Source organism: Pyrgilauda ruficollis, unplaced genomic scaffold (genome assembly GCF_017590135.1).
Source record: "Pyrgilauda ruficollis isolate IOZ18807 unplaced genomic scaffold, ASM1759013v1 scaffold38, whole genome shotgun sequence".
Classification (NCBI taxonomy): domain Eukaryota; kingdom Metazoa; phylum Chordata; class Aves; order Passeriformes; family Passeridae; genus Pyrgilauda; species Pyrgilauda ruficollis.
The window spans coordinates 2,945,681-2,972,990 of NW_024525267.1; the positions used below are offsets into that span (position 1 = coordinate 2,945,681).

Sequence of the window (27,310 nt, forward strand, 5' to 3'; positions counted from 1 at the left end):
CCCATCCAGATCTCTACACACCTTTACAGATCACTGTGACTGAGGGGTGAAAGAAAGCAGTGAGGAAGTGGGAGTGGAATGAAGCAAGGAAGGTGTAACTACATTTATCAGCAATAGGATTGTCTTACTACATTTGTTGAAATACAGCTTTACTGAAGACAGATACAAAAAAGTCATCAGTCACTTGTACATTGCTCACTTCATCTGTCATTAGCTGCTTTGCACCCCTGAGTACTGAACAGCACTCTCCTGGCCTTCCTCCTATGCATTTGTAGCATGACAACTTGTAGCCTCACTGTCCCTGCTTAGATTTTATTTTGTGGGTTTTTCTTTCTGATTTCACATGAACATACATCTGCCATTCATCTATACTTATCCTGGATAGTTCAATCCCTTTCCACACACCTTCCCTTGGTCAGCTCAGAAAGGGGCTTGTGATGAAGCCAGGAACTTTATTACTACATTTCCTCTCCTTCCTCTACACTGGCAGAACTTGAGTTTCTGAGTTCCAAGGGAAAACATGCAGAGATGGAAACAACTGGGTTTCAGATTTCATATGCCATATTGCCTAATTTCACATGGAAGGAAATGGTGAATGAATGACAGAGTAAGCACTCTTCATCAGACAAACGGAAAACATAAAAAATGCTAAATCATATCAAGACTCTCCCTTAACTGTACTGCTTGAATATGAAGTAACTCCAAGCAGAATGTAGCCCATGGAGGACATGAGCAAAAGAGAAAATGACATTTTTTTTCTCCAGCCCTTCAGCAGTTCTGATCTGCTCAGCAGAGCTGAATAGATAATTTGCTCTGCTTCTGGCCTCTAATTGCATCATTTTCCACAAGTTCACATCTACAACAGCTGAAAATCATGAGTCACATGTATTCTTTTCCAGCATAAAGGAGTATTTACTCATTACTCTTGGATGGTCATAAAATGGTATTTAATGTCATTTGTGAAGTTGGAAAAATGTCCTTCACCAGAGTCTTATGTGGGTTTTCTTTAAAACATCTTACTTATCTGAAATTAATGCCATCAACTTCTTTGAAATGTCTTTATTTTCTTAATTGGTCATACAACAATAAATTGCATCAATATTGCAAAACTCTTTTCTCCCTGCTAAAATGAGTGCTGAACAAAAATTATCTGCTGATGTCTTGAAATAAAAGACATCATGAAAGAATGAGAATATATTAAGAACGTTTAAATCTGACAAATCTGGACCCAGAGTTTTGACTTTGCCAAAAGACTTTTTAGTTGAATGGAGTCTCTGATGAGCATTAAGCAGCCAGGTTATTTGTAATTATTTCTGTGTAGAGTGCCACAAAGCTATATAGCACTTTTTCTAATAAATAAAAAGGAATGAAACCAAGAATTCAGCTGAAACTGATGGTGCTCTTTGAGGTTACACATGAAGAGTTGGCCCTTGACCTATTCTACCCATCCCTTATTTTAGGGAAACTCATTCACTTTAATATGGGAATATTTGAAGGGATAGTTTGGGCAGAAGATAGTAAATTCTTCAGGGCAAGATTTCTCAGACATCTGCAAAATATACCACAAGACGGTTATGACAAAAACATTCATTAGACAGCTACTGATATGAAAAAAAAAAAAGAAAAAAAAAGAGCTATTTAAGAGGAATAATGGAAAGGAAAAAGTGGCAGACCCCTGCATAACAGGGGTGCAGGCTGATGTTTAGGGTAATATCTTAGCTTGGACTGCATGGTGGTCACAGTGTCCCTTGGCAACTCCCAGCCCTTCACCAGCCAGTGTACACTGCAGGGGTTTTATGTTCCTAATTCTCTTGTTCATGGCTGCATCTGCTTGTATAATTTATGGCACACAATACATATTTTTCTTTTGAGATTTGCTCTATTATTTATCCTAGCATTTATTCTGTCAGAAAGTGGTGGGACAATGAGGGGTTATCCGGCATCAAAAAGTTGAAAAGAACTTGTGTTCTTGCCCTTTTTTCCTTAAATTAGGAGTACTAATGACAAAATAATTTTAGTTTTTCTTCTTTCAGTTATCTGTAGCTCTCATTTTCTCTTACTTCTTTGAAAGCTTGAGAGAGAAATGTCAGGTGGTGAAATACTTAAGAATTAAAGGGCTGCATCAGGAAACGTTTTGAAAATTAGGTAACTTGGTATGTGAGACAAATGTACGATTGTTCTTCATGCCTGGATGGCTGGCAGCCAGGCAGCAGGGCTCGGCTGGTTCTCAGGGCTTCATTCAGACACTGCCATTATTGCCCCTATTACTTTTTCCTCCTCCAGGACTCTCTTGAATGCCACCACCAAAGAGAAGAATGCCACGCATGGCTTACCCTGAGGAGGATTAGTAATCCTACACCTTGCACTGGCTGGCAGAGGTGTTCTAAGAACAACCAGAATTCTTTCACCAAAGCCAAATATTTTATTACTGTATGGACCTTATCCTGCCATGTAAACCCTAATGCCTATTTGCGTTTCTGGGCAATTCAGTGAAGGTTTCTTTGGTTCAACCACTTCCTTTCTTGCAGTTTATTTCTTGCATTTTATATGTTCAAAGGAGTTCAAAGGTGAAATTTATCTAAATTTCTAGATGCACTTGCTATGAACTGGCAGAAAGAAATTACTTTGAAAAAACACATTTAACACAGAATTGCTTTGATCACATTGTGCGCCTTGGGTGATTGCACAGACCAGAACAAAAAAAAGTTTCTTCCAAGGCAAATTCTGTTCCAAAGTAAATAAAAAATTTAATTCAGAACTATAGTTACCCACAAAAATAAAAGCTACAGCCCATGCTGGAAATCAGCGTAAAGTAATCTTGAAAACTGTAGGAAAGGATTATTTCCTATTGCTTTTTTCTCTAGCCGGCCAAGCTTAGATTGGCTGATGATTTAACTGTTTCCTTCCATCCCCAGGTTGTGTCTTGGGATCTTGACCTGGGAAAGCAGAAATAAGCTGCAGCAGCAAAAGCAGTGGAGGCAAGAAGGTCTCAATGTAGGTGGTCTTGGGCTCTGTAAGATATCAAAGGAATCTGCAAGTGTAGTGGATTGAAATTCCTGCCTAGCCCTTGTAGGTCACACTGCAATCCACTGTCCTGTTCCTCCACCCACTCAAGGAAAGCTCATGGAAATTGAACGAGTTTGAACCAGCAGAACTGGTATGGTCCCCTGCAGAAATAACCCCCCACACCATACTAATGAAACACTGTCTTCTTTCTTCCCTACCTCTTTTGGCATGATAATTATTATATTTGGTAAAAGATACAGGGGGATGGATAAGTAAAACTTGAAGTTAAGTTAGTTGAAGTGGTAAATGGGATTATGTGATGACAGGAGTTAAAATGACAGGTAAACTCTCTGCAGTTATTTCCTATTACTTGTTTAATAGCACAAATCAGTTTTTCCAATAAATCACTCACTAAGAGCAAGCATAACATATGAAACCACTAGAAGAAATACATTATTTTTTCCAGCTATCTCTCAGAAGATATTTGCCATCATTCATTTTCCATATCTGGGCAAATTTCCAGTAACATAACTGCAAATGTAGAAAGTGCCATAAATGAGATTGTCTAGCCCCTTCTAACATTAATATATTGAACCAACATGGTGCTTTGTCTTACCCATACATTTTTATGTCTGCTTTGTTATCTACATGGCTGACAGTAAATTCTCCTGGTAGACATCAGTTCCCACGAGGTGCCCTTGATTGTGCTGGATCCCAAAAACAGTGAAACAGTGACATGGGAAAGTGGGAAATTTGCAATATCAATTCTGGTAAAGCACAAGTTTAAACCACCATCCTGCTGACCAGGGAATATAAAATAGAGTGCTGAGATCCTTCCCTCTTATCATAGGCACTGTGGGTACCTGTTTGCAGAAGACAGAGATTTCTTTCTCACAGCTGATGCATCCTTTGGACAAACATCCTGGTTTGTTCTTCTGGGTTTTACATGTTATGGGAATTGTTAGAGTCCAGTTAAAATGCTCCTTCTAAAAAGTGAACAGAATGGGTACTGTAGAACCATTTTGTTAAAAAATGGCAATTTTTGTGTACACCTTAAATTATCAACTTGCTATGCTGTTATTTAAATATAATTTTAAAGAAATATGTCCATATTATAGCTTACTCTAGTCTCATTCTTCTCTAATATAATTCAGAAGGCACAAATTTATGTAGCTGTGGCTTTATATAACTCAGACACTAAATTTAAACAAAATATTATTTAAATATATGCATGAAATAGATCTCTGGAATATATACTGTTGCAGTAACATCTTTGTAATCATAGCATAGAAATTAAAACAAAACTACTGATCTCAGCCATGTGCAGAAGGGTGTCAGTGTGCTGCAAGCCACACAGAAGCATCACTTTTTGTACTTGCTAAAAGCATTTCCCCATACCCACATTCTGGGGGCTCCCTGAGGTTCCAGTGGGTGCAGGAAAGATCCTTCTGCTGGGAGGGAATTCCCCCTGGGAAGTGACACAGACCTGTAGGAATGATCCTCCTGTGCCCTGAATGGTGAACTGGTGAACCTGTGCCAAAGCTATTATACCAGAGATGCCTCTCTCACAGGAGGTAGGATTTGTGCCCCATGGTACACAGATCTCAAAGAGCTCTGCCAGCAGAAGTTCTCAGGCTCTGTTGAGGGCTGCAGCCACCAAAAATAGGGTTGCAAAACTGAGTTATAACTGAAAACTTCTAAGGAGTAATTTTGAAGGGTGGATGGATCACTTTGTGTGATGCCATCCATCACCGTGCCTCTTCACATCAATCTCACAGAGTATTAATATCTCAGAAGTGCTGTTCCCATCTGCAGATTGCAATGGAATATGGAAAATGTACTACACATAGACAGGAATGTCTATCTGTAGTACATTTTTCTTCTCATCAGTTTCAAATCTCAATGTTACAGCTGTGGAAGTAGTAAGGCTGCACTGGGCCATTACATACATTGATGTGCATTGAACCCAACGTGTTAGGGGGCCTTGCAAAAATAAGAGTATTTCTACCACAGGCAGTGTGCTTGAAAGCATTTCATAACAAACCATACAAGTAGTATCTTCAGTGTTTACAGGCAGGATATTCTCAGTAGGCTCATATTGCAGTTGGTGCAATAACTGGTAGTTATTCTGGTTTGATTCTGTCACAGACTTCCCAGCATGACCTTGGCTGTGTCATGTTTTTCTTCCCATTTTCCAAATAAGCGAATAAAGCCAACATTTATTTCAAAAAGGTGGTGCAAACCTGAAAGCATCAGTGTTTGCTGAGCAGCCTCCCATCTTTGAATAGGAAGAGTCATAGATGTGGAAAGCATTATTCTTTTCATCTTCAAAGTCTTCTCTTTGTATTTACAAATTAACCAATCTGCAAAACAGTATTTTTTTTCCAGGGCAATATGGTTAAGACTATTCTTATTAATTATAGGGAAACTTCCATAATTCCAATATATGTAGTTTAAAACAACATACATAGACATACATATTGCGACATATTTTCATTTGGATTGTTAAACCTGCATAGCTTTGATGGTTTCATCCCACATTTGCTACATTGTATTTTTAATGCGCTCAGACTGTGCTGGTATAATGGTGATCCTCCTCTTATACCCCATCTTTCCCACATGCATGAAGTCTGCTTTGTAGTGACATTCATGAAGCTCCCTGCTGTGGCTGAAGCACTGGAGTCCTGCTATTTAGAATGAATGATTATTCCAGTGGTTGAAGTGTTCTCACAAAGGAGACTGGGCAGCAAGGCACTTCTTCCTTTCCTACCACACTAGGAGAGGAAATCCTTATTTGAGCCTATGATGGGATCCTGACAGCTAGTACCTGGAGATATTCTTAGCAGTGAGAAAAAGCCACTTCTGCAGAATGAAGACAATATATTCACTGCATGAAATTCTCTTTAAAAAAATCAACATACCTTCTGCTTTCTGAATGGAAAGGGAAAACAAATAAACACTTTTTAAAAAATCAGTATAAATCAGGAATTCATCAGATTTCAGGAAGCTAAATCCAAAACTTAACCCCAGAGCTTCTCTCTGCTAAGTGCTGATCTCATCCTGCTAGTTCCTAAACCTGGCATTGGCTCTTCCTTCCCCAGGGCTCCTGCTGTGTGCAGCTCGCTCCTGCTGCTGCTGCTGCTGCTGCTGCTGGGCGTTGTGCTGCTCAGCCCTAGCCCCCAGCTTCTGTGAAAGCACTGTGTCCTCCATGCTGAGGCAGGGCACTGTGCCTGTGCTATGATGCCAGCTTTCAGTCCATCTAACTCTCAGTGCTGGGGATGAACAGCTGGAAACGATGCCCATTTCTTCTGTTTTGGACAAGATGATTCAGGGAGAAGCACACACATGGTACCTTGTGTTTTGGGTTGCAGTCTGAGCCCAGGCACCAAGTGTTGCTGTGCTTCAGCTTTTTAATTGATGAAACTTCTGACTCACAGAGGAAAAGCAAACCTTGAACAAGCATACAATTGAAAAGCTTCCAGGCTCAAGCAGAGATCAACTGCTGAATTAAGTAAGACTGTGAATGGTGAAATGGACTCTTGCATGTTAAATGGAAACACAGTGAGCTACAGAAATGAGCTTAGCTCCCTTTGATCATGCTGCAGTAAATGTGACCTATCAAATGATTGCTAAAGAGCTTGAGGGGATCTTCAAAAGTTAGTCATGGTAAAATAGATGCTATAATTACATCCACTGATAAATTTTAGCAAAACCAGCACATTTGCTGATGGTGCTAGATGTTTTGCCTGATGAAGATTTCTCTAGTTACAATGTACATTCCGTGTCCACAGCAGCCATCCAAGCTTCCCTGATCTGTTCAGCAGACGGGCTTTGCACTGACCTGAAAGAAGAGCCCTCCAGTCTCAGTGCTGAACTGAGCCTTCACCTCCTGTAAACTCTGCACTGAAGGGCTCACCGCCCCTGATGCCATCAGCAGCTCTGCACAGCGGGCTTTGCCACTGACAGCCAAATCCCAGCATCCTTCCCTTAGGCAGTGCCATCACCCCTCCCACCACAAGCCTGCTGGAAGCAGTGGCATTCAGCACAGAGCCAGGGGACAGCTCTGAAGGGCAGGCTGTCCAAGCTACGACCACATGGCAAAAGTAGACTGATCCTGTTTTCTGGAAGGGATAAAGGGAACATCAAAATTTTCAGGACTTTGGTGATCCTAGTGAACCGCTCCCAACTCAGAATATTCCATGATTTGGTAAAATTTGACTACAGCCTGGTAACAGGGAGTGAAAGCAAGTCTTTTTTTGTCCTAATATTGAAGTATATTAACTTCTGAAAATTCATTGAGAGATGGGTGAAAGCTCTTTTATTCTCACTTAGCTAACAGTTATTTGCATTACACTACTCAAGATGAGTTAAATCATTAGGTATAAAATACAGCTTTCAAAAATGTAACATCATAGAGTTTCTGACTGCCAGCAGTCAGTGTGCACAAGTGTACAGCAACAAATCCTTTCCCTATACACCAGCCCCACTGTACTGCTCAGGATGCCACATTCCCACCTTTATGGTTTCACACTTGCCACAGAACTGGCTTTGAAATGTACAAATAATGAAGGCTACAGTATACTGAAAAATGGACAACTAGAAGTTTTTTGTTGTTTCACCATACCAGAAGAATTCTCAGAGACAGATCAGTGCAGCCTTCCAATCCATTGTGCCATTGTTCCCACAGCCAGACAGAATTTCTTTTTCATTTCGTGCCTTGTGGTGCAGTTTAGTATAATGAGATTGTTACAGGTCTCAAAATCATTAAATTATGAAAGTGTTTCCCTCTTCTAACCCTTGCTCCCTTCTTAATGGAATCATAACAGCATCTGGAGGCTGGAGCTGAGACCATTTTCTGTCACATCTCTGAGCTGATTTGCAGCACACTGAGCTGAAAGGCTTCACAGACACCATCACCGTTAATTTCAATGGAAAATCTATTGTAAGGTTTTGCATGTTGCATCGCTGTCTAAGAGTAGATTAGATTAGAGTTTCTAAGTGACTTTTAATTTCTACTCTCTGAAATGGAGCTGCATTGCCTCTTTCTGGCCTTTCTCCTACTTTGGCAAATCTCATAAAAGTTACTGGGCATTTACTTCTCTTATCTTTGTAGCAATCTCACCGACAACACAGTTTTTACTACAAACATAATACTTTTAGATGGCATAGATTTAATATTTTTGCTTTCCAAAACTTATACATCAGAAGGACATCTTATGGCGAGCACACCTCTTGTCTCAAGATGGTGGAAAACAAGCACATTAAAACACTTCTCAACCTCAAAAATAATAACCAAATGATGGCAATAATGTTTTAAAATGAAGGAAATTCTTAATCAGAATTTTTACTGAAAATGAGCTTCATTTTTCTATTGTTGCAACTTGTCTGCGAAAAATCCCATGTCTTTCTGTGTGTGTACAATGTTTTAGAATAATATAGCATCTTTGAAACATTTGATGGCTTATGAATGAATAGGTCATGAGAAAACCTAAGCATTCTGTATTAAAGATGAGAATGAATCATGACTCATTTAAAACACTAAGAATACCTATATGCTTTTGTATTTTTGAAGCAATTTTCTATTTTTTTAAATCTGTTAGTTTGTTGATATATATAAAAAAAAAAACAAAAGATGAGAATGAATCATGACTCATTTAAAACACTAAGAATACCTATATGCTTTTGTATTTTTGAAGTAATTTTCTATTTTTTTTAAATCTCTGTTTGTTTTTTTTTTTTTATATATCAACAAACTACCACAATTTTCTGTTATGTATAGCCCACAGCTATAAAATGCAGTTGGTTTTGTCTGATACAATTTAAGCACATCAGACTGCGTAAGTGCTTGTGCTGGATATTACTTCAACTCTACCAGTATTGGCACTGGCAATTCAGGAGGGAGCACTTTTCACTCTGCTTTAACATGGAACTGATATCTCTGCCTAATTTTATAGCATACTTTTGTGTTAGCACTGCCATGGTTTAGTGGTTGGTGGAAAGACTCACATATACCAAACCCACGCCTGTGAATGGATCCACATGATGGAGCTGCCCTGCAAAAAGCTCCTGGAAGGGCTGGGGACTGAAGACAAGATGTGTTAAGTGCTTCGGCATTTTTCAAGATGAAAGGTGCTGCAGATGTGTGTAGATGAACTATTTCCCTTCTGTCCCTTGAGGAGCTTGAACTAAAAATGTCTTTCAGTCACTGGACACTTCAACATTCCTTAGCACAGAAATTGAAGCCCAAAATGTATCAAATAATTTTACAATATTACTAGCCATCAGTTTTGGACTACTACCTTCACCTCACCACGAATGGACATTATGAATATACCTAGACAAAAACATGTTAAACCGTTAAAGCTATTTTAGTATCCTGAATTGGGAAAGTGTATCACTCTTCGAACTACATAGTTTAAACTGTATAAAATGGAATAAGGAATTACAGTGTGTATAATTCTTTTTGGTTTTGTAAGAGAGTATCAATTACAATGTTATCGTGACAGCTCCATCCTGTAGCCAGGAGAATCGCCACTGAAATCAGTGGAGGGCATAAGGTGCAATTACAGGCAGGCTTGTTGCTTCAGTGGGAGAAACAAGAGGAGCCTCGGCTGAGGCAGCAGGGAGGGATGCTGGGGCTGTGTACGCGGGGCTGCCCGGCTGCACAGCTGCCACCGCAAACCCCTGCCCGGCATCCAGCCCTAACCGAGTCCACGGTGGCGCTTCGGGGTAACCCCCGGGTTACCGGCGGGCATCTCCCGCCGCAGGGCCGGGCAGTGTCTCTGCTCCCCCTCGGCCCGTTCGGGACACCCGGTGTCGCCGGGCCTGGCGGTCCGGCGGCGGCAGGGGAACCCCGCGGCTCGTCCTTCTCTCAGCCGCGGCCCGGAGCCGGCGGCTCCGCCGAGGAGAGACGGCCGCGCCGGCCGAAGGACGCGGCTCCTCGCTCGCCCCGGCGCCCCCCGCCCCGCGGGTCTCCCCCCGCGCCTCGGCGGCGGAGCGGAGCGGAGCGGCCGCCGCCCCAGCCGCGGCGGAGTGAATGGGTTGCCATGGTAACTGAGTGAGGCAGGCAGCGAGGCCGCCGCGGCCCCAGCCGCCTCCGCTCCGCAGCGTGTGGGCGAGCAGGCAGCGGGCGGCCGCCGGGACAGCCGAGGGGACGCCGGGAGCGCAGCGGCAGGATGGAGGACGGCTTCTCCAGCTACAGCAGCCTCTACGACACCTCCTCGCTGCTCCAGTTCTGCAACGGTAAGGGCGGGGGCCAGCCCCGGCGAGCAGCGGGGTCCCGGCGCTCCGGCGGGGCGGAGGCGGAGGCCGGCGCGGGGAAGGCAGCGCCGGGAGCGGGCCTGGTCCGGGCTGCCGGCGGCGTCTCCGCCGCCCAGGGCCGCCCGGCTTCGCGGCGCAACTCGGGGAGAGGAGGAGGAGGAGGAGGGAGGAAACTTCACCCCCTTCAGCCTCCCCCGTTATTCGGCGGGAAAGCTGCCAGCCCTCGGGGCGCCTCTGCGAGCAACTTCTGCACGTCCTTCATGGGAATATGCAGAGATACGTGTGCGTATGTGGACGGTGTAGATGTCTGTGTGCATCTTCCCCAAAGGCAGATCTGGTAGCTCGAGCGATCGCCCACCGCTGCGGGTCTCCAACATATGCGCGTATGCCAACATTCACACACATATATAAATATATATATATATGTGTGTGTATATATATAAATAAACATATATATGCATGTATAAGAGCTGTATTTGTGTACATGCACAGGGCCGAGCTGCCCGTGACCCCGGGGGCGCAGTGGGACGCCGCGGCGGGGGCAGGTGTCCTTCAGCCCCCTGCGCGCCCCCGCGCCCAGAGCCCACCGGCGCCGCTCTGCACCGGCCAAGGGCGGTGTTGAGGTGCGAGATGCCTGTGTGGAGTTACGGGAGTTGACCTGCAGTTACGGATTTTTCTTTTTTTTTGCTGGTTTTTTTTTTTTTTTTTTTTTTTTTTTTTATGGTAGGGGTTATTGGGGTGGTGGCGTCACCTGGGTGGCAGCATGACAGGGCAGCTGCCAGGCTGCAGTGATGGGTCGTAAAAAAGGAAGGAGATGAGGAACTGCAAGTGTTCTCACAGGCAGTATTGGAGATTGGCCTGCATAGTACTTGGGATTATTCAAGTAGCTGATATTTTCCTTGAGGGAAATGAATCAGCTAGTCTAAATATTACAGAGAGTTCTTCATGGTAAACTGTAATCTCAAAATACCTTACTTTGGTACAAGTTATTGCTTTCTAGCAGCAAAATTTTGAGCATTCATAATCTCATATTTCATATTTGTGGATCTCTTATTGCTCTACATTTTAGTAGTGGTCTCTGCTTTCTACTGCTGTCTGAACAGCTGGAGTCAGGTTCATACAAAATTGCTTCATGACAGCAACTGCATCAGACATAGCTGCCTCTTTCCTTGGAAGCTGTGAAGATGACAAATTTCACATTATTTTCTTTGTGGTGTGGTGCAAGAAAGGGACAGGTTTGCAGAAAACTCTGATATGTGTGAACCTGGAGACTGTGGGAGCAGTTTTTTCAGGGCAGCAGGAGTTGTGTGTGTGGTCTGTGCATTGTGCAGTGACACCGTATTTTTGGAGCTCTTCAGGAGAGAAAACTGTGACTGTGTACGGGGGTTGTACGCTAATAGCAGATGCCTGTTTTGCCTAAACTTAATAAATATTTAATTGTAAGTGTTTTTAATAAGGAAACATACAGCAATGTATTTAAAAGTTTATACTCTAATCCGCTTATAAGCAAGCTGTCTTCCTACCAAAATCCCTGAGCTTTGCTTTTACAGTGGTCATGATAGTAGCCTGCAAGTGTGAGCAGAAGGAGTAGCATCACTTTCTGAATACTTAAAAAAAGCAGAGTAACTTACTCCTGTGGACTGTCCCTCATGTTGATTTGGTAACTCTGAGCACCTATTATACTCAATGGAAAGAAGCCATATGCATTTGTACTTACATAGGTTTTAAAATCTTAGTTAACTCTTAAGTGTTATATTCTAGAATGTGTTTCTGGAACAAATCACTTGCTTAGCTTTGTCTCATTGTAGATAGCAATCTCAAGGGCTGTTGTAAGTTTGTATTATTCTTATAAAAGAATGTGGCTGAGTTCAGAAGCCCTTCAATTTACAAGTTAGCCTTTAGTGAGACTATATTAAATGAGATGAGGAGTTAAAGATAATCAAGCCTTTGAGTACAGCCTTGAGGTAATCAGGTATTTCACACATGGCCCATGAGGAAGAAAATACAAATAGAAAATGCCAGTGAGGGTTTTGAGGTTGGAAAGTGGTAAGTAAATTGTTTTACAGGCAAGTGGAAAGCTCTTGCATATATAATGGTCAGTATGAAAATGATGTGAAGCTGGGAGTGGGGCAGACATGTAGAAGAAACCAAACAAAGCAAGCAAGTGGTAGAGAAAGAAAGACAATATGATTTTAGTATATGGTAAAGCGAAATACAGAACGGCTGGTAAGCACTCAAAGTGATCATCGTTGTGTGCTGTAAAGGTTCCTGCTCTGAATAGGATTAATTTTAGTTGTAGAAAAAAAGACATTATGGAATCTTCTGTGCTCTCAAACAAAATAAATGATAAAGAGATGGCCCGTATGTATTGTTTCAAAAGATCAGGATGCAAAGGCTGTGCTCCTGAAAAAACATCTATGTGTCACCTATGGGTAGCAACCAAGGTCTAGCCTGGGCCAAGGATGGCTGCAGCTTCTGCCACTTCTCAGTATGTTCTCCTTGTTTGGAGTGGGTGGGAGCCCAAGAGGGTATGGGGAGGGAGGGAGCAGCAATGGGCAGGAGGCTGTGATGGGGATGAGGGAGCAGGACCTTGGCTGCTGGAGCACCTGGTCAGGGAGAAAAAAGGTAATACGAGAGCAGATGTGCCCCAAACCTGCTCCTTTCTTTCTAGGAAGGGCCCTGGGTTCAGGAGAAGAATTTGGGTCTTCACTCATATGCAGATTTAGTTTGCATGATTATTTAGTAATGTGTTTTTACGGCTTGTGATGTGTAAAAAAAGGTAAATGGAGAAGAAAGGGAGAGAAGAAAGAGGGTGAGGCAAATATGTTAGTTTTGAGCTACATGTCTAAAATCTAGGGCAAATATTTAGCACAGCTAGTTCAAAGACACCTACTTTCTTCAAACTCCTTTTTACAGAATAGTAAAGCTACAGTTGGCATTTGAGAAACATTGTGTTAATGAACACAAGTGTCAATCTGAGATAACATCAAAGCAAGAAATACAAACTTCCAGTATGATTTTAGGCAAGTTATTTCATTCTTGATGCCTTAGTTTCCGTAGTTGTAAGCTGAGCAGAAAGTACATGCCTGCTTTGGAGGAGTTTATAATATTTATTGATTTGTTTGGTATCTCCCTCTTCAATTTCAGAGGACAGTCTTCAGATGCACAGAATGTTTTGTTAGTTGCTCTGCCTGTTCTGTTTATTTTTAAGAAAGACACTAAAATAACTTGTCTTAAAGCCCAAGGACAGTTTCTCAACTTACGTGTCACTTTCCAGGTAATGAAGGACTCTGTTGGTTTATTTTGCATGTTGTAAAGTAAAACTTAGGTAATATTAACTATGCCTGGTTATAGATACTTTTCTTGGTATAGAAGTTACTTCTAGGTAGAAAGCCAGTATGTTTATCTACAGTCAATCGGGTTGTTAGTCATGTGTTATTTAACCTGAAGGTAAAAGTGGAAGGATACTGATAAGGCAAGATAGTGTTGAGGTTTTTAGCATCTGCTTAAAAACTGGTGGAGAGAACCATGCTGGACACGACCAAACAAGACACATACTGGAATTGGAGACAGCGCTCCTCTTGCCTCCAGCTGATTTACTAAGCTGCAGCTGTGATCAGTACTGATTATAGACAGGTTGGGAAGACTCGTAGGGTGTGGGCAGAGTTTTGTGGATTCTCTGACCACAAATCTCTATCTATCTATTCTCTGTCTATTTGCATAGCCTTCATCACAGTAATTGCTGTGGGCAGGATTATTAGGTATGTGAAATGTAAAGGGTGAAATCTGGGATTCCTGCAAAATGCCTCTGTAGACTTAAAGATGGAAGTGAAAATTTTCTATGATTTCTTTGGAACTTGTAGCATCTTTTAAATGTCCTTCATGTGGCTACTGAGAAAATCATAGCTGTCAAATGGCCATTCCTGCAACCCCAAATGCCTTGTTTGACAGAAACTTCAACTTTTGAGTATCTGGGTAAAGCAGTAAAAAAAAGTGTGCAACATTATTTCTTAATGAAATTGATATATTTGGCAAGGGACTCCATAATATTAATTACAGTTCTGTTTAACAGATTACCTGAAGTGTAATTGTTAGTAAAAAATTTAGAGAAAACTTTAAATTGATGCAAACTATGCTATAATTTATCTTTTTAAAAGAGCAGAATAATCACAGAATCACAGAATATGCTGAGTTGGAAGGGACCCACAAGGATCACTGATCATCTAGCTCTTTGCCCTGCACAGGACCATTCCCAAGAGTCACACCATGTGCCAAGAGCATTGTCCAGACACTTCTTGAACTCTGTCAGGCCTGGGGCTGAGCACTTCCTGGGGAGCCTGTTCTAGTACCCAGCCACCCTCTGGGTGAAGAACCTTCTCCTGATATCCAGCCTAAACTTCCCTTGACACAACTTCTGGCTATGCCCTCTGGCTCTGACACAGGTCACTGGAGTGGCTGCCTGTCCTCTTCCCCTCTTGAGGAAGTTGTAGTCTGTGATGAGGTCTCCTCTTAGTCTCCTGTTCTCCAAGCTGAACAGACCAATAATAAAAAACTTCTGAAAAATTAATTGTTCCTTTTAGCTCCCTCCCTCCAAAATGACCAAAATCACTAAATCATATTAAGATTTTTGACAAGTAATAGCTTTGATAACTGTCAGTCACACTTAAGTCATGAAAAGTAAATTGTGTGACTCAGTTTTTGTCAATCTATTTAAGGTTTGAATCTTCTGCTTCTGTAATTCTCCTCCATTCCCGAAAACAAATGGAATATGTGTACCTCTTCTCTCTGACTCCTGTATCTGCGTGTGGAGCAGTGCCTGTCAGTGAGGAAGTGAGCACCACAAACAGGAAATCTGTGTGGATAGTATTATTCTGGTGGTGTCTCTTCTTTCCCATTTGACTCTCACACTTCCTCTCCTTAACCTTCCTAAATGCAGCTAGTTACCCTCTTCCTACAGCTGGACCAAAGTCACGCAATATGGAATGGGTTAGGGAAGGAACAATGGTAAGTTGAGCCTTGTAGCTTTCAGGGCACCAGTTCAAATCTGTCAAGGGCTGGAAGAGACTGTAATTTGTTTTACTGTGATCGCTTCCTAGCAGTAATGCAAAACAAAATTGGATTTAATTTAGTGTTCACTGGGCAGATTCATGCGCTCTGCGTAGGAAAAGGTGTTGCAAGCACGTTCAAAAAGATGTTGCAAACTTGTTAATAGCATTACTCACGTTGTTTTTCTCAGAAGTCCAAAACAACACAGTCAGAGAGACAAATCAAGCTTTCCCATGTTTCATCTCTACACCTCTTCTCTCCAGAACAGCAGTGTGTTTTGAACTCAGGAATGGAAGCCGTGCCCCACTTTAAGCTTCTACCAGTTTTGTAGGACAGAAGATTTTCTTACCTTACACAGCATTGCTTAGACAGCATTTTCTTAATTTTTCTTTCAGTGAGATTTGTTCTGGCTCTTGCAGTCAAACTCTTAAATGAAATGCTGAATTGGACTCTACATTAAATGTCAGTTTTATGCATTTTGGAGCTATACAGAGTATAAGCTGATTCTAGAATATTTTTCTTCACTACTGGAGTAAAGGGGAGGGAGAGGTGGCATACAGAAACACTTTTTTTTGTTGGTATGTGCAGTAATTGAATGCAGAATAAATAAGTATGCTATGAATTAAAAATAACTTGCTGCAATGGACACTTGCACAATATATATTGTTAGCTTATTAGAGCTCAAACTATTATTGCTAATAAGGCACTATATAAGTAAACAGAATTTGTTGCCCTTTAATTAGCTATTTATTTCCAAAACATGAATTATTAACACTTGTGCTAGTCATGAGTGGTGTTAATTATAGTTACTGGAATTTAATTTTTCTTCCTTTTTTTAACTAAGCTTCCAAAAACAAATGAAAATGTAGACCAGTCATGAGAGAATCCTCTAGTGATAGTCAAACCTCAACAGAGAATCTGTGTCAGTGTTAGCAATATGGAGAGAAACTACAAGTATCAAGTATTTTATCATGAATAAAACAACATACAGAATTGCAAATTAAAGCATTGGGCTCTCAGTAGAAAAACATGCTTTATCTGATCTTCAAGGAGTTTTTAAAAAATTTAATAGTACTTTACGGAACTGGTAAAATATATGTTTTAAGTTCTAATTAAAAATAGCAAGTCTGAAATTCTTTTATTGAACCTTAAGTCACATGCAAATAATTCAAATAATATTAAAATTATATTAAAAGTACATTATTAAAAAATGAATATACGTGAGGAGACAGTGAGGGAGTGCACCAGTCAGTGACATACATTTTAATAGGTTTTATTCTGACTTCCCTCTTCTTTATCCTTTCCTTAGGAATTTAAGATGAAGATTTTAAAGTTGATGTGTAGTTCTTTTGTCAAGAGAAGTTTTGTGAAGCTGTAATAAAGAACCTGTCTTTTGATCTCTAAAATCTTGGGGATGATGAGAGAGAATAAGTAGGAAGGTTGTATGAAACGGTGTAATGAGTACATTTTTTGTTGGCTGCTTGCTCTTTGCAAATGACACTAATTGGGCAACCATAAGGAATTGTGAAAGCTTAAAGGGAGTGCAAAAGGAGCTGTGGATGATGCTCTTCTTCCATGAATCACAATTGAAAATGTTCGTCCATTACATAATTAAAACGTGGAAGTAGCTCCCTGAGGTTTTTTAGGGAGATGGGGTGGGGATAATGATATGTTAACATGATTTCACTAAATTAATTCTTTGGAAAGTAATTAAGTGAGATTGTCCACACTCCATTACTTCCAAAGGGTAAAAATGGTCCGTCATATTCTCATCTTGCTTTGAAATGACTGATTACTGAATAAATACATTATATTCATTTGAAAAGTAGCACTGAAGATCTCTAGCACTGTTTTTAGGTATTGTGGAATGTAGAAACTAATCACCTTTTTGGATTTAAAATCTGGAATAAACACTTCATTGTGATAAAAGCAATTTGCATTTCTTAACAGCATAGACCCTGTATTTGATTGGAAGCTTATGTCAAGGTTCCTGCAAACACGAATGAAGAAATGTTTTCTGGTTTTAAATATGACTTCTGTAGTCTGTTGCAGGCCAATATGTGAAGCATTGCTGCTGGCTTTTAGTCATCTGAGCATTGAGTGTGAACAGGAGCCTAAGCTAAGCTTTAAAATGTGAGGCTCCTAAGATGCAGAATAGATGAACACATTTCGATATGTAAATAGAGAAACAATCTTTGTTTCAAGTTAGTAAAGGCAAACATTTTCAGATTCAAACTTTGTAATGAACCTTGTGTTTTATGAAAATTACATCTTTCTTTTTTCTTTCAACTGTATTGAAGAACATAGCAGACTGAAACAGCCTTTGTCGTTTCCCAGTGCAACTCCTGTACAGTCAAGTGGGGCTAACTGGGCACTGGTGTCTAGAATTTCCTTGAGGTTGTTAAAGGTTTCTGTACCCTGGAATCAGAAGCATTTGGAGCAACTCTTAATTTATTTTTTTCCTTTGGTGAAAAAAAATCCCTGTGAAACCTGACAAAGATCCTGACAGACAGTTTAATATTTATTTTATGCTTACTAAAACCAGTTACCATTTTGCTGCTTCCTTTTCCCCTTCCCTATGCAGCATTTCACAAGCTGTTTTACCCAGACCTGTTGCTGCCTAGAAAGCATCCTTCCATCTCCCACGTGGAGATGCTGCTTTGAAGAGCCTGCAGGATGTGGCAGGTGTGTCCTTGTGCTGCCCCTGGCGCAGGTACAAGTGTTCCCCACGTTGTCCCACTGCTCAGTGCCCCATGAACGGCGCGGTGCCCGAGGGTGGCTTCTCAGAGGTGACCGAGCTCCGTGGCAACATGGGTGGTCCAGCAAGGCTGGCTGGGCCACAGGGGGCAACGAGGTCTTTATCTAAACTGATAAAAACCTTACAGGCATTAGCATATTCTGAGGCTCAGGCCAGTCTTTATTCAAACCAGTGTCTGCATTCCTGCCTTTTGCTTTACAGCTTCCAAATATAGGCCAAAATTATGGGGCAGTGGCAGACAGGACTATGCTTAAATGATCTAAAAAATGAGGCCAGCGTTTTTAGGTTACTAACTGTAAACCTAAAGATTGAACTTTGAATTAAATTTTAAAATTGAATTTAAGGAGTTTCTGCCCATGTATTGTATGAGGCAGTGTTATAAAGTGCATGTACAACACCTCAGTGTAACACAGTAAATAATTACTGATGCAATTTGGGGTAAGAACCAAAATCCAGACAATGTGCAGGTGATAGAAATTTAATTGTGGACTTCTGTAGGACTGAACTTTGAAACTCTGGAAATGATCATGGCAAAGTCCAGTTGAATCTAAAAGAATGAGGATTCTTAGAAATTCAGGCTCTTGTAGTAAAATATGTATCTGTTGTAATTTAGTGAACTCTGTATAATGCCATGCAGGGAACGAGGTGTGAGGGTAGGTTGTTTATTTTTTTCCCTTTTATGCTAGATAGTGTGAGAAGTCCTTGTTGTAGCTGTATTTTAGTTTGGAGTAAGTGATTTCCTGTGTGTTCAGAGGTTTTTAATGGACTAATGAGGGGTCCTTTGGGAATAAATATTTTATACAATTTTTAAGTTAAGCATTTATATGTTTTGCAAGGCTTGAGGCCTTTCTCTACTGAGGAATGAGAAAAGATTCATTTATAAATTTGGGGGGTTGGTGTGTGGTCCATCAGACTCCTGGTCTAGGCTGGGGTCAGCTACTGGTGGCATACAGATAAGCCTTTTCTTGACTGGTGTATTGCAGGGTCTTGCAGCTGAAGGGCTGCATACTTAAAAGATCTATATATAAGGTGCACTAGCTCTGTGATGCTGCACTTCAGCACCTGCCATGTCCACCTTAGCAGGAACTGTGGGACAAGAGAAAGAAATCTGTAAAGCAAAACAGTTTGTGGTGAGGGCTGGTGTATCCAGTGTCTCTGCATTTACTGTGGGCTAGCTCTAACTTAATGCCATGTACCAAACACACTTGGGCACTGGAGCACTCCTGCTGTGCTGCTGGAGTGCTCTCCCAAGACTTGGCCTCTATGAACCAAAGAGGGGTGATGGGTGACAAACACTGCATAAGCATCCTTTGGGAACAAACTGAAATATGTATAGGGAGCTGTGGCGGCTAGAGCTGGGGTAGTTGAATTGTCATAGTCTTTGAGATGTTTTCTCCCACTCTCTAGTCTTTAACCATTGTTCATTCTGATTTGGGAAGTAACATGGTCAGTACAGCAACAGAGAAGTTGCTTCCTTGGTGTTCTGTCCTGGTTTTCTTGAGAAGAGATTTTTAATACTGTGAACAAGGGACCACAGGACCTGTGTTGGGCTTGAGCACTTCCTTAAGTCTGAAGATTTTTTTAATGGTTTCTCTGTCAGAAAGGTCATTATGAGTGTTGATCATGTTCAGAACAAAAAATTGAAAACTCTGGACTTCTTTCTTTTGAGCAAGTTTCAGTGGATCAGACAGAACTAAAATTAAGGCTTTACATTTGTAACAGTTCTGCTTTACTGAAAAATCTAACCCCAGTCCTTTTTAAGGGAGAAAGAAGGGAAGGAATATGGGTGTAGAAGTCTACCTGTTCTTTTTATTATTTAATATCTTGGTGTTTCCATCTCTGGTTATAAAGCTGAATAAACAGAATACAAATAGGAAGGGATTTGGTTTGGGTTCCCTCCCCAGATTGTTATTGATTATTGTGTGGTGGGTTTTGCTTAGATTGTTTTTGCTGTATTGGACGACCTGTTGTTTGAAAGACTTAGGATAAGCATGTTATCTGTGCAAATCTGAAAAAAATGGTTCTGACTATCATGCCAGTGGTATTTCAGAACAAATTTATAGCTGAATTACATCGTTAGTTATTTGAATGGTATTTCAGCTTTCTTTTATGATCTGGAGGCTTTTTTTTGGTTTTAGGAAAGAGTTAAATAACTGAGTTGTGGGATTAAATGTTCAGCTATGGAATTGAAAAATGGTTGCTGTTGTGTTAAGTGAATGCTTTATAACTAAAATTCATGGAAGTTGGAAAACACATTTGTTGCTGTGGTCTCCCGAGAGCAATATATTTGTATCTACTCACTCATTTTTTATGGAGCACAGGGTTTTATGCATTAGGGTGAAACTTTACAGCAGTGAACAGAGTAGTGTGGTTTATTCCAGCATTGCCTCATGTGTAAATTATTTGAAAGATTCTGTTCTGTAGCTGTCAGTTCTTGGTAAGATACTGTTGCTTGTATTTTAGCTTCTTCTGTGAGCACATACCCCTGGGTGATTGATCTGCTTATTTCTAAATTTTGTTTAAATAGGGGAGTCTATAGCAGGGCAACCTACCATTTCCCACCCTCCCACAGGGCCAAGATGAATCAAAAGAGCTCTTTCTCCTTTCATCTGTCCTTTTAAAATAAAATGTACCTTGTTTCTGATGCATAGGGATGTAATACAATCATTTTTCTAACTTTGAAGATGAGTAACACTATGTGATAATGTTTCAACTGTTTCAATGAAATGAAAGGATGCAAAGTAACAGAGATGGGGAGACAAAGGGATGTTAAGGATGACAGGCTCAGTCCTTCAGATGTTATGTGATAAGAGGGTGTATAGTGTTCCTTAGGAGTAAAGGTTAATAAACCAGAGAGCTGTGGGAGCTGGAAGATAGCACTGTAAAATTCAGAAGACGGAGGTTAAATGGATTCTGGTCTTGAGGGCAAACCTATCCCTGCCCCACTGCCCGTTTCCATTTTCACCTGGGGCTGATAAACCACACCACACTGTGCAGCTGCTTGGGAGGAAGGTCTTGTTTCCCCTTCCCTCACTTGCTGTCTGTGGTTTTACCTACTTGATGGACTAAATTGTCAGGAGTTAGTTTAACATGCTAACCTAACAGAAAAGAAAATTAAATCCAGGCAGTATCTGTGTGTGGTATTTTGGTTTTGCTTTTGCTGTGTTAGTTTTCTGCCAAGTTGGAGAATTAAATCAGTTTCCAGAGGCAGCAAAAGATAAATTGTAGGAGAAGCGGGTGCTGCAGGCAGACTGGGGGCTTCTAGAATGGCCATTGTGTCTTGTGGAACTGGACCCTTTCTTTTGTCATTGCAGCTGCTTGTGGCACCATGTGTTGCACAGCATCAATAAATTAATCCAAGTTAGAAGTGTTGCCCATCTGTTATGTATTGTAGCAGGTAGAAGTGATTCCCTTTCTCCTGTCTTGTGCCAGGCATAGTGGTGGTAGGCAAACTTTTAAAACTGTGGATTAGGCAGTACAAGGGAGAGACATGCTGCTGCTGAGGACTAATAAAGAGGGAAACTACTTTTTGACTGCTACAGATATGATTGAAAATTGAATTAAGGTTCATAGAGGTAGAAAATTACCTATGCATCATAAATTTAATTTCCAGTCCACCTACCCATTCTAAGCAGGGTGAACTAACATAAATTTTTTACCATTGAAATTCCTCTTTCTTTGGTGAATGTTTTGTTTTTGTCATTGCTTTTCATGTGTGCCTGTGTGTGTTTTGTTGTTTTTTCCTTCCCTGGAAACGATGGATCTCAATCTTTTTTGTAATCCTTTTTATGTGCTCTTCAGAATATGACATCACATTCAATTAAAAAAAGAATCATAGTTTGCCCCAGGCATACAGGTGTATTCAATATTTTTTTAAACTGAAATTTTAATTGAAATAGTAATTGAATATCACCTACCTTTTTTCTTGCACTTTGGAAATTTGTAGCTTTGTATTTCTTAGAATTTTCCTTTATAGTTTTGAGATAGAAGTAAAATTTCTATCACAAGAACAATAATCTTTTCTTTCTTACATTACTTTACTTGGGAACATACTTGTTTCAGGAGCATGTTCATCAGATTCCCTAACTTTTCAGGAAAAGACATACCCTAAAACCAGAATTAATCAGTAACAAACATCATCAGTGTGATGCTGCTGTTCTGTTCTCAGAACCAAATCCGGGCATTCTTTCAATTACAGGAGACTCATTGCAAGGAGAAGAGGAAGATCCACAAGATCTCTGTGCATTGAGGAATTTAAACACAAATACTCTTGCAGGAGCTAGTAACCATCTTCAGCAGTCCCATATAGGAAGGCCTGGATTAAAAATTTTGTTCTTGAGAGAGAGTTTACTCTTTTGTTTGTTTACTCTTTGTTGTTTCCAAGAAGATTAAATAGACCTAAAGCAGCTCCAGTGATTCCTGCAAGGCTCTATAGGATTTTGTGAAGCCCAGAAACCATTTCGTTGATGCTGGGTTATTAACCTTGGTAGTTGTGACTCAGAAGGTTGTGAGAGATTTGTGTGCATATTGTTCCAGGAGGGGGCAACTTCAAGGCTTTTCTTCCTTTTTAGTTTTTATATTTGAGTTTTTAATTTAAAAAAATGTTTAGCCTCAGGGAGCCCTCTAAATCCAAGCCTTTTACTGCCTCCTGAATTTGGCAGTTGCTTCTCTTGGTTTAAATCTCTAGGCATGTGTGATGTGAGGCTTTGAAATAGCTGTTGCCTGGCTGAAGCCTCTCTGGAGGCACGGAGAAGGATAATAAAGTTTTGACATTTTCTTTCTTTTCATCATGCAGATATTTTAACAGAAGTGAAACAGCTGATTTTTAGTAAAGACTCTAAAATTACAGAATTGCTAAGACTGTCTCTTTTGTGGTTTGGTTTTAATTTAGAACAATTGCTAAAATCAGTACTGTGGAAATCCACATGCATTTTGTCAGTGTTTTAATATCTGGCATTAGGAACTGGTTAATCCATTTAAGAAGTGGAACAAGAGATTCAAGAGGGAGATGTTGCAGCCCAGCCCAACATCTTAGGTGTTGCCCAGTGGACCACTGACAAATACCAGAAAAGGCAAAGAGAGACATTTGAGTGGGGGCAAAAACCCCAGCAGAAGTTTCTCATTCTTTGTAATTCTGGTTCCACATAGCGTCTGCCAGTCCCATGCTCAGTGAGCAAACAATTGCCAAGTCCATGGCAGTCTGTATCCCAAAGAACAAGCGCCTTACCTTCACCTTCCCAGCAAGGCTCAGTAGTTCAGCACTGCTCCTGTAGTTCCCCCCAAGAACAAAATAGATACAGGCCACCTTCTCCTGGCTATTCCTAACTTTTTCCAGTCTGGCTCCCTTAAAATAAGTGTCTTGTTGTACAGAATAGGAAGTAGGACAACACATCAGGGAGGGAAAAAAGCTATTTCAAACATCTTGATTATGGCATGGTGAAAGTCCTTCTGTTTGGGTGTTTCCAGCTGTTCCTGGCACAGAGCACTTCTGACATTACACTGCTTTGTATTAACTAGGTTTACTAGATTTAGTAGTGGCTAAAATACATACAGTGATTTTAAAACAGTTGGTGTCATGCAGCCATTGCTCAGTTTACCAAGCTGTCTGTGTCCTTCTGTGCTGCAAAGACTCTGCACTGTGGAAGCTTTATCTTTACTGTAAATGTAGTAGTAAGATGTTTTTGTAGAAACTTAATATATCTTAAGTGTAAATTATCTGGTTTTACATGCAGTTTATTGGAGTATCTTTTCTTCTGCTGCATAAATAGGTAGACCTACCTAAACATTTGAAGTCACTTTGTGCTGCAAACAGCAATTCTGTAACTCTGCTGACAAGTCAGCAACTTGCACAGTTGTGAAATCTTTCCCTTTCTTTTCCAGTTATGACTGGGAAAAATTGAACAACAAAAATGTTGTTCTTACAAGTCCATGTTACCTGTCCTTTAGCAAGCTGTGGTTGAGCACTGCATACTAAATGTCAGTTATCATATTGTGCAATCTGTATGAGCAGAATTCCCACTTCCACAGAATTCTACTGTGGGAGTAGAAATGGGAAGCAGTCAAATAAACTCAGTCCCTCAAGGCTTCTCCCAAGGTGACTGGTGCAGAGTGCAGTGAGGTCCAGGGTTTTCTTCTGACCTTTTGGGGGCACAAACCTTGGGAAACAAACGAGTGTTGTTCAAGTGATGACATCTTTCAGATGATAAAAGTAGCAGCTTAAAAAAAAAAAAGCTTTTGACACTTTTGACAGGCTTGCACATGATAATTAGATAGTAAAAAGAAGGTGTGGGTTGGCAAGGCATTGGATATGAATGATATGCAGGTTTGTATCCATTTTTCTTTAAGCAATATTGCGCTGAAGATGAAGCCCTCTGAACAGTTGTGTAAAGCAGAGGCTTTAAAGTGAAAATAGATTGTATCCATTTGAAGTAATTCAAGGGAAGCTGAGGAAAGCTACTGGCACTCTTTTTCTGAATACTCATTTTCCACGTTAAGAAATTCTTAATGCAGCATATTATGGGTATAATCTTAGAACTGTGTATATTGGCTTACCCATTGTCTTATTTATTCACTTTCAAATTAACTTTCAGGAATAATAAGCTTTTTCTTGCACTGTATGTTCTGAATATTACCCTTACTGCCTTTACAACCTGTCAAGGATGCAGGAAAACATCTAAAGAAGAGGGTGATTTTTGTAATTTGCATAGAGAGGAGAAGGAAGAATGGGAAGAGGGAGTGAAGATGAAGCAGGGCCTTGACCTACCTGTAGCATATGAATTTTATGATTAGTCCACAGGAAAATTAATTATGGGGAGATACACATAAGGCAGAAGACAATACATGGCATTTAGTATTTCTGTGGGATTAGGGGATCTTCAGCCTAATTTGGCAGGGTATCATCAGCAGGCCAAATGTAGTGGTGACAGCAGAATTGGGTTCGGATAGTGGCAAGTGCCCCGCTCCTATTGCTATATTCCTGGCTGCTTGCACTGGACTTTGTCCATGTTCTGTGTCCTGTGCCATCTGGGAGCCTGATCCTGTACTTTCCACCTGCACACTGGATCCCAGCTCTTTCCCACAGCAAATAGAGATCCACTCCTACCTGCTGAAGTCCCCTGAGCTTCCAGCCTGGCAGTGCTGCCAGCTCTTTCTAGTACCTGCTGGTGGTAGTCACATGCCCTGTGCCCTGGGACCACGACTCCTGAGTGCAGCTCAGATGTGAAGGTGTCCCTGTGTGTACTGACTTGAGATACGGGGCAATCTCTTCCATGAAGGTGGGAGCAGCAACAGCTGCCTTTATTGCAGGGACTTGTCTGTGGGCAGTCAAGAGGCAGTTGTGAGGGCCTGGTCTGTGCTGGCAGTTTTTAGATATTATTTTCTTTGCAAATGTTTAGTACCATTTTGATATCCTTGAGAGAAGGTCAGGCTGAGTTCTGCAGGATTCAGCACTGTTGCGGGGACCCTTTTCTCACCCCACTGTCCTGTTTGCCAGCCTCCAAGTCCTTCAGAAATCAGATGGGAGCTGCCAAAATAGCAGATGTTTCTGCTGAGTGTGCTGTAATCTCTCACAGCATGATGCTGATCAGGCTTTATGTACAGGTCTCAGAGCACAGCTGAATGTCCTCCAGCCTTTGCCATGCCTGACTGGGTGGTCTTTAGCCCCACAGAACAGCCCTGAGTGAGGGCTGCAGGGGTAGGGCTGGGTGGATTTTACTGATGATAAAGCTAGGGAACACCTTCCATTGGATCAGGTTTCTCAAAATCCCATCCAACCTGACCTTGAGCATTTCTAATAATGGGGCATCTGGAGCTTGTCTGGGCACCCTGTTCTGGTGCCCCACCAGCCACTGAGCAGGTTGAAGAGAAGACTCCAGAACCTGCACTATGAGAGGGTAGCCTCTTGCAGAGTTTATGAGGAGATTCTTTGAAAATTCTTGGGACTTGCCTTTTTTCTGCTGTAAGCAGTTGTCCATGAAACAAAGTGGGTTTTTATAAATTATCTGGTACAGATCCATGGATGCTAATCCATGTACTCTCCTTGCTGTTGGTTGTTTTGTGGATAAGGTGACAAGCAGATAGAAAGTTCTAGCACCTCTGGAAAAATTATTAAACTTTCCTTTCTAAGCTCTGGGGAGTAAGAAAATGTATGAACTAAGGCTGAATAATGAAGCTTTAAACAAAACTTTTATTCGTGTGTTATAAGACTTTTTAATTACTTAATCATTCTTTATAATTTTGTAGGAATTAGGCCTCATCCATTTCAGAAGACAGACTTTCCTGGAGTCAGATAAATCTGATAAGCATATTTAATGTGATTTTGAAATGCAGTAAATATGAAACCAGTATATTTGATGTCCAGTTCAAAAGCCTTTTTCGTGCAAGGGGGGCTAGTAGGGTGTTGAACTACTTTGTAATACAGTAGGAAAAATATTTTTTTAATGATTAGGGAAGCAGGAACTATCACACTCTGTGAATGACTTCTCAAAATGCAGTTTTCAGTTAACTGTTTGGGTTTATTCTTGGGTGGATTTTTTGAGGAGCAGCTTGTTTATTTCTTTGCTTTGGGTTTTGTTTTGTTATTTTTATTTGATAGTGGGCCTACAAAGCTGTCTTGTTCCCATCTAAAAGGAAGAAAAAGAGAAGTGTGGATAGATTTACTTGACTGTGTGACCCCTTTGTCTTAGTGGCACTCACCACTAGAGCAGTTGCTTGTTGGCTTAAGTGTAACAGGATTCCTGATCAACTGGATCATTTTTCCTTTCTTTTCAACTTCTGGCTTTGCAAATACGGAATGTTTTTGCTTTTGGTGAAGAATCAACATTTGGAAACTGTTACAAATAAGACCTTTGAGAGTGAGGAGTTGGGTCACTGGCTCAGGGAAACTGTTGCTTCTGGGGATTGGAGTTCTCTGCCATGGAGATCTGGGTATCTTAGCGTGACCTTATCTATGAAGTTTGTTGCTTTTATGTAACGAAGTATTTTTGTGAAGAAGCTGTACTGTACTAGGCTTTAATCTTGACTGTCTAGTGTTAAAATGAAGGATATTTTGAAAAAGGCATCTCCTGCTTGCCATGGCTGACGCAAAAAATTGATGTACTGTGAACTATCTCTTCAGTGGAGTTGGGAGAAATGTTTCCTGATCAGTTTCAACTTTTTTCCGTCTCTTGTAAATCTAGCGATTTTCAAGTTCAATGTGGTCCTCAGTTTACTGCCCATGGAAATCACTGCTCTGTGCTGTGT

The 27,310-nt window shown here is 40.9% G+C and overlaps 1 protein-coding gene across 7 annotated transcripts in view; it reads left to right on the plus strand.

Moving 5' to 3' along the window:
- EML1 (EMAP like 1) overlaps positions 1–27,310 on the plus strand; it is a 120,499-nt gene that overhangs the window by 32,007 nt on the left and 61,182 nt on the right. For 2 of the 7 annotated variants that reach the window (XM_041476227.1, XM_041476228.1), the window contains exon 1: positions 9,994–10,248. The exons of 1 other annotated variant lie outside the window; for it this stretch is intronic. In XM_041476227.1, coding sequence (XP_041332161.1) covers positions 10,182–10,248 — 67 coding nt within the window. In that variant the 5' untranslated portion in view covers positions 9,994–10,181. Of the gene's footprint in view, positions 1–9,993; positions 10,249–27,310 lie in introns of those variants that run through there. 4 more of the 7 variants (XM_041476230.1, XM_041476231.1, XM_041476232.1 and 1 more) reach the window with 2 other exon arrangements.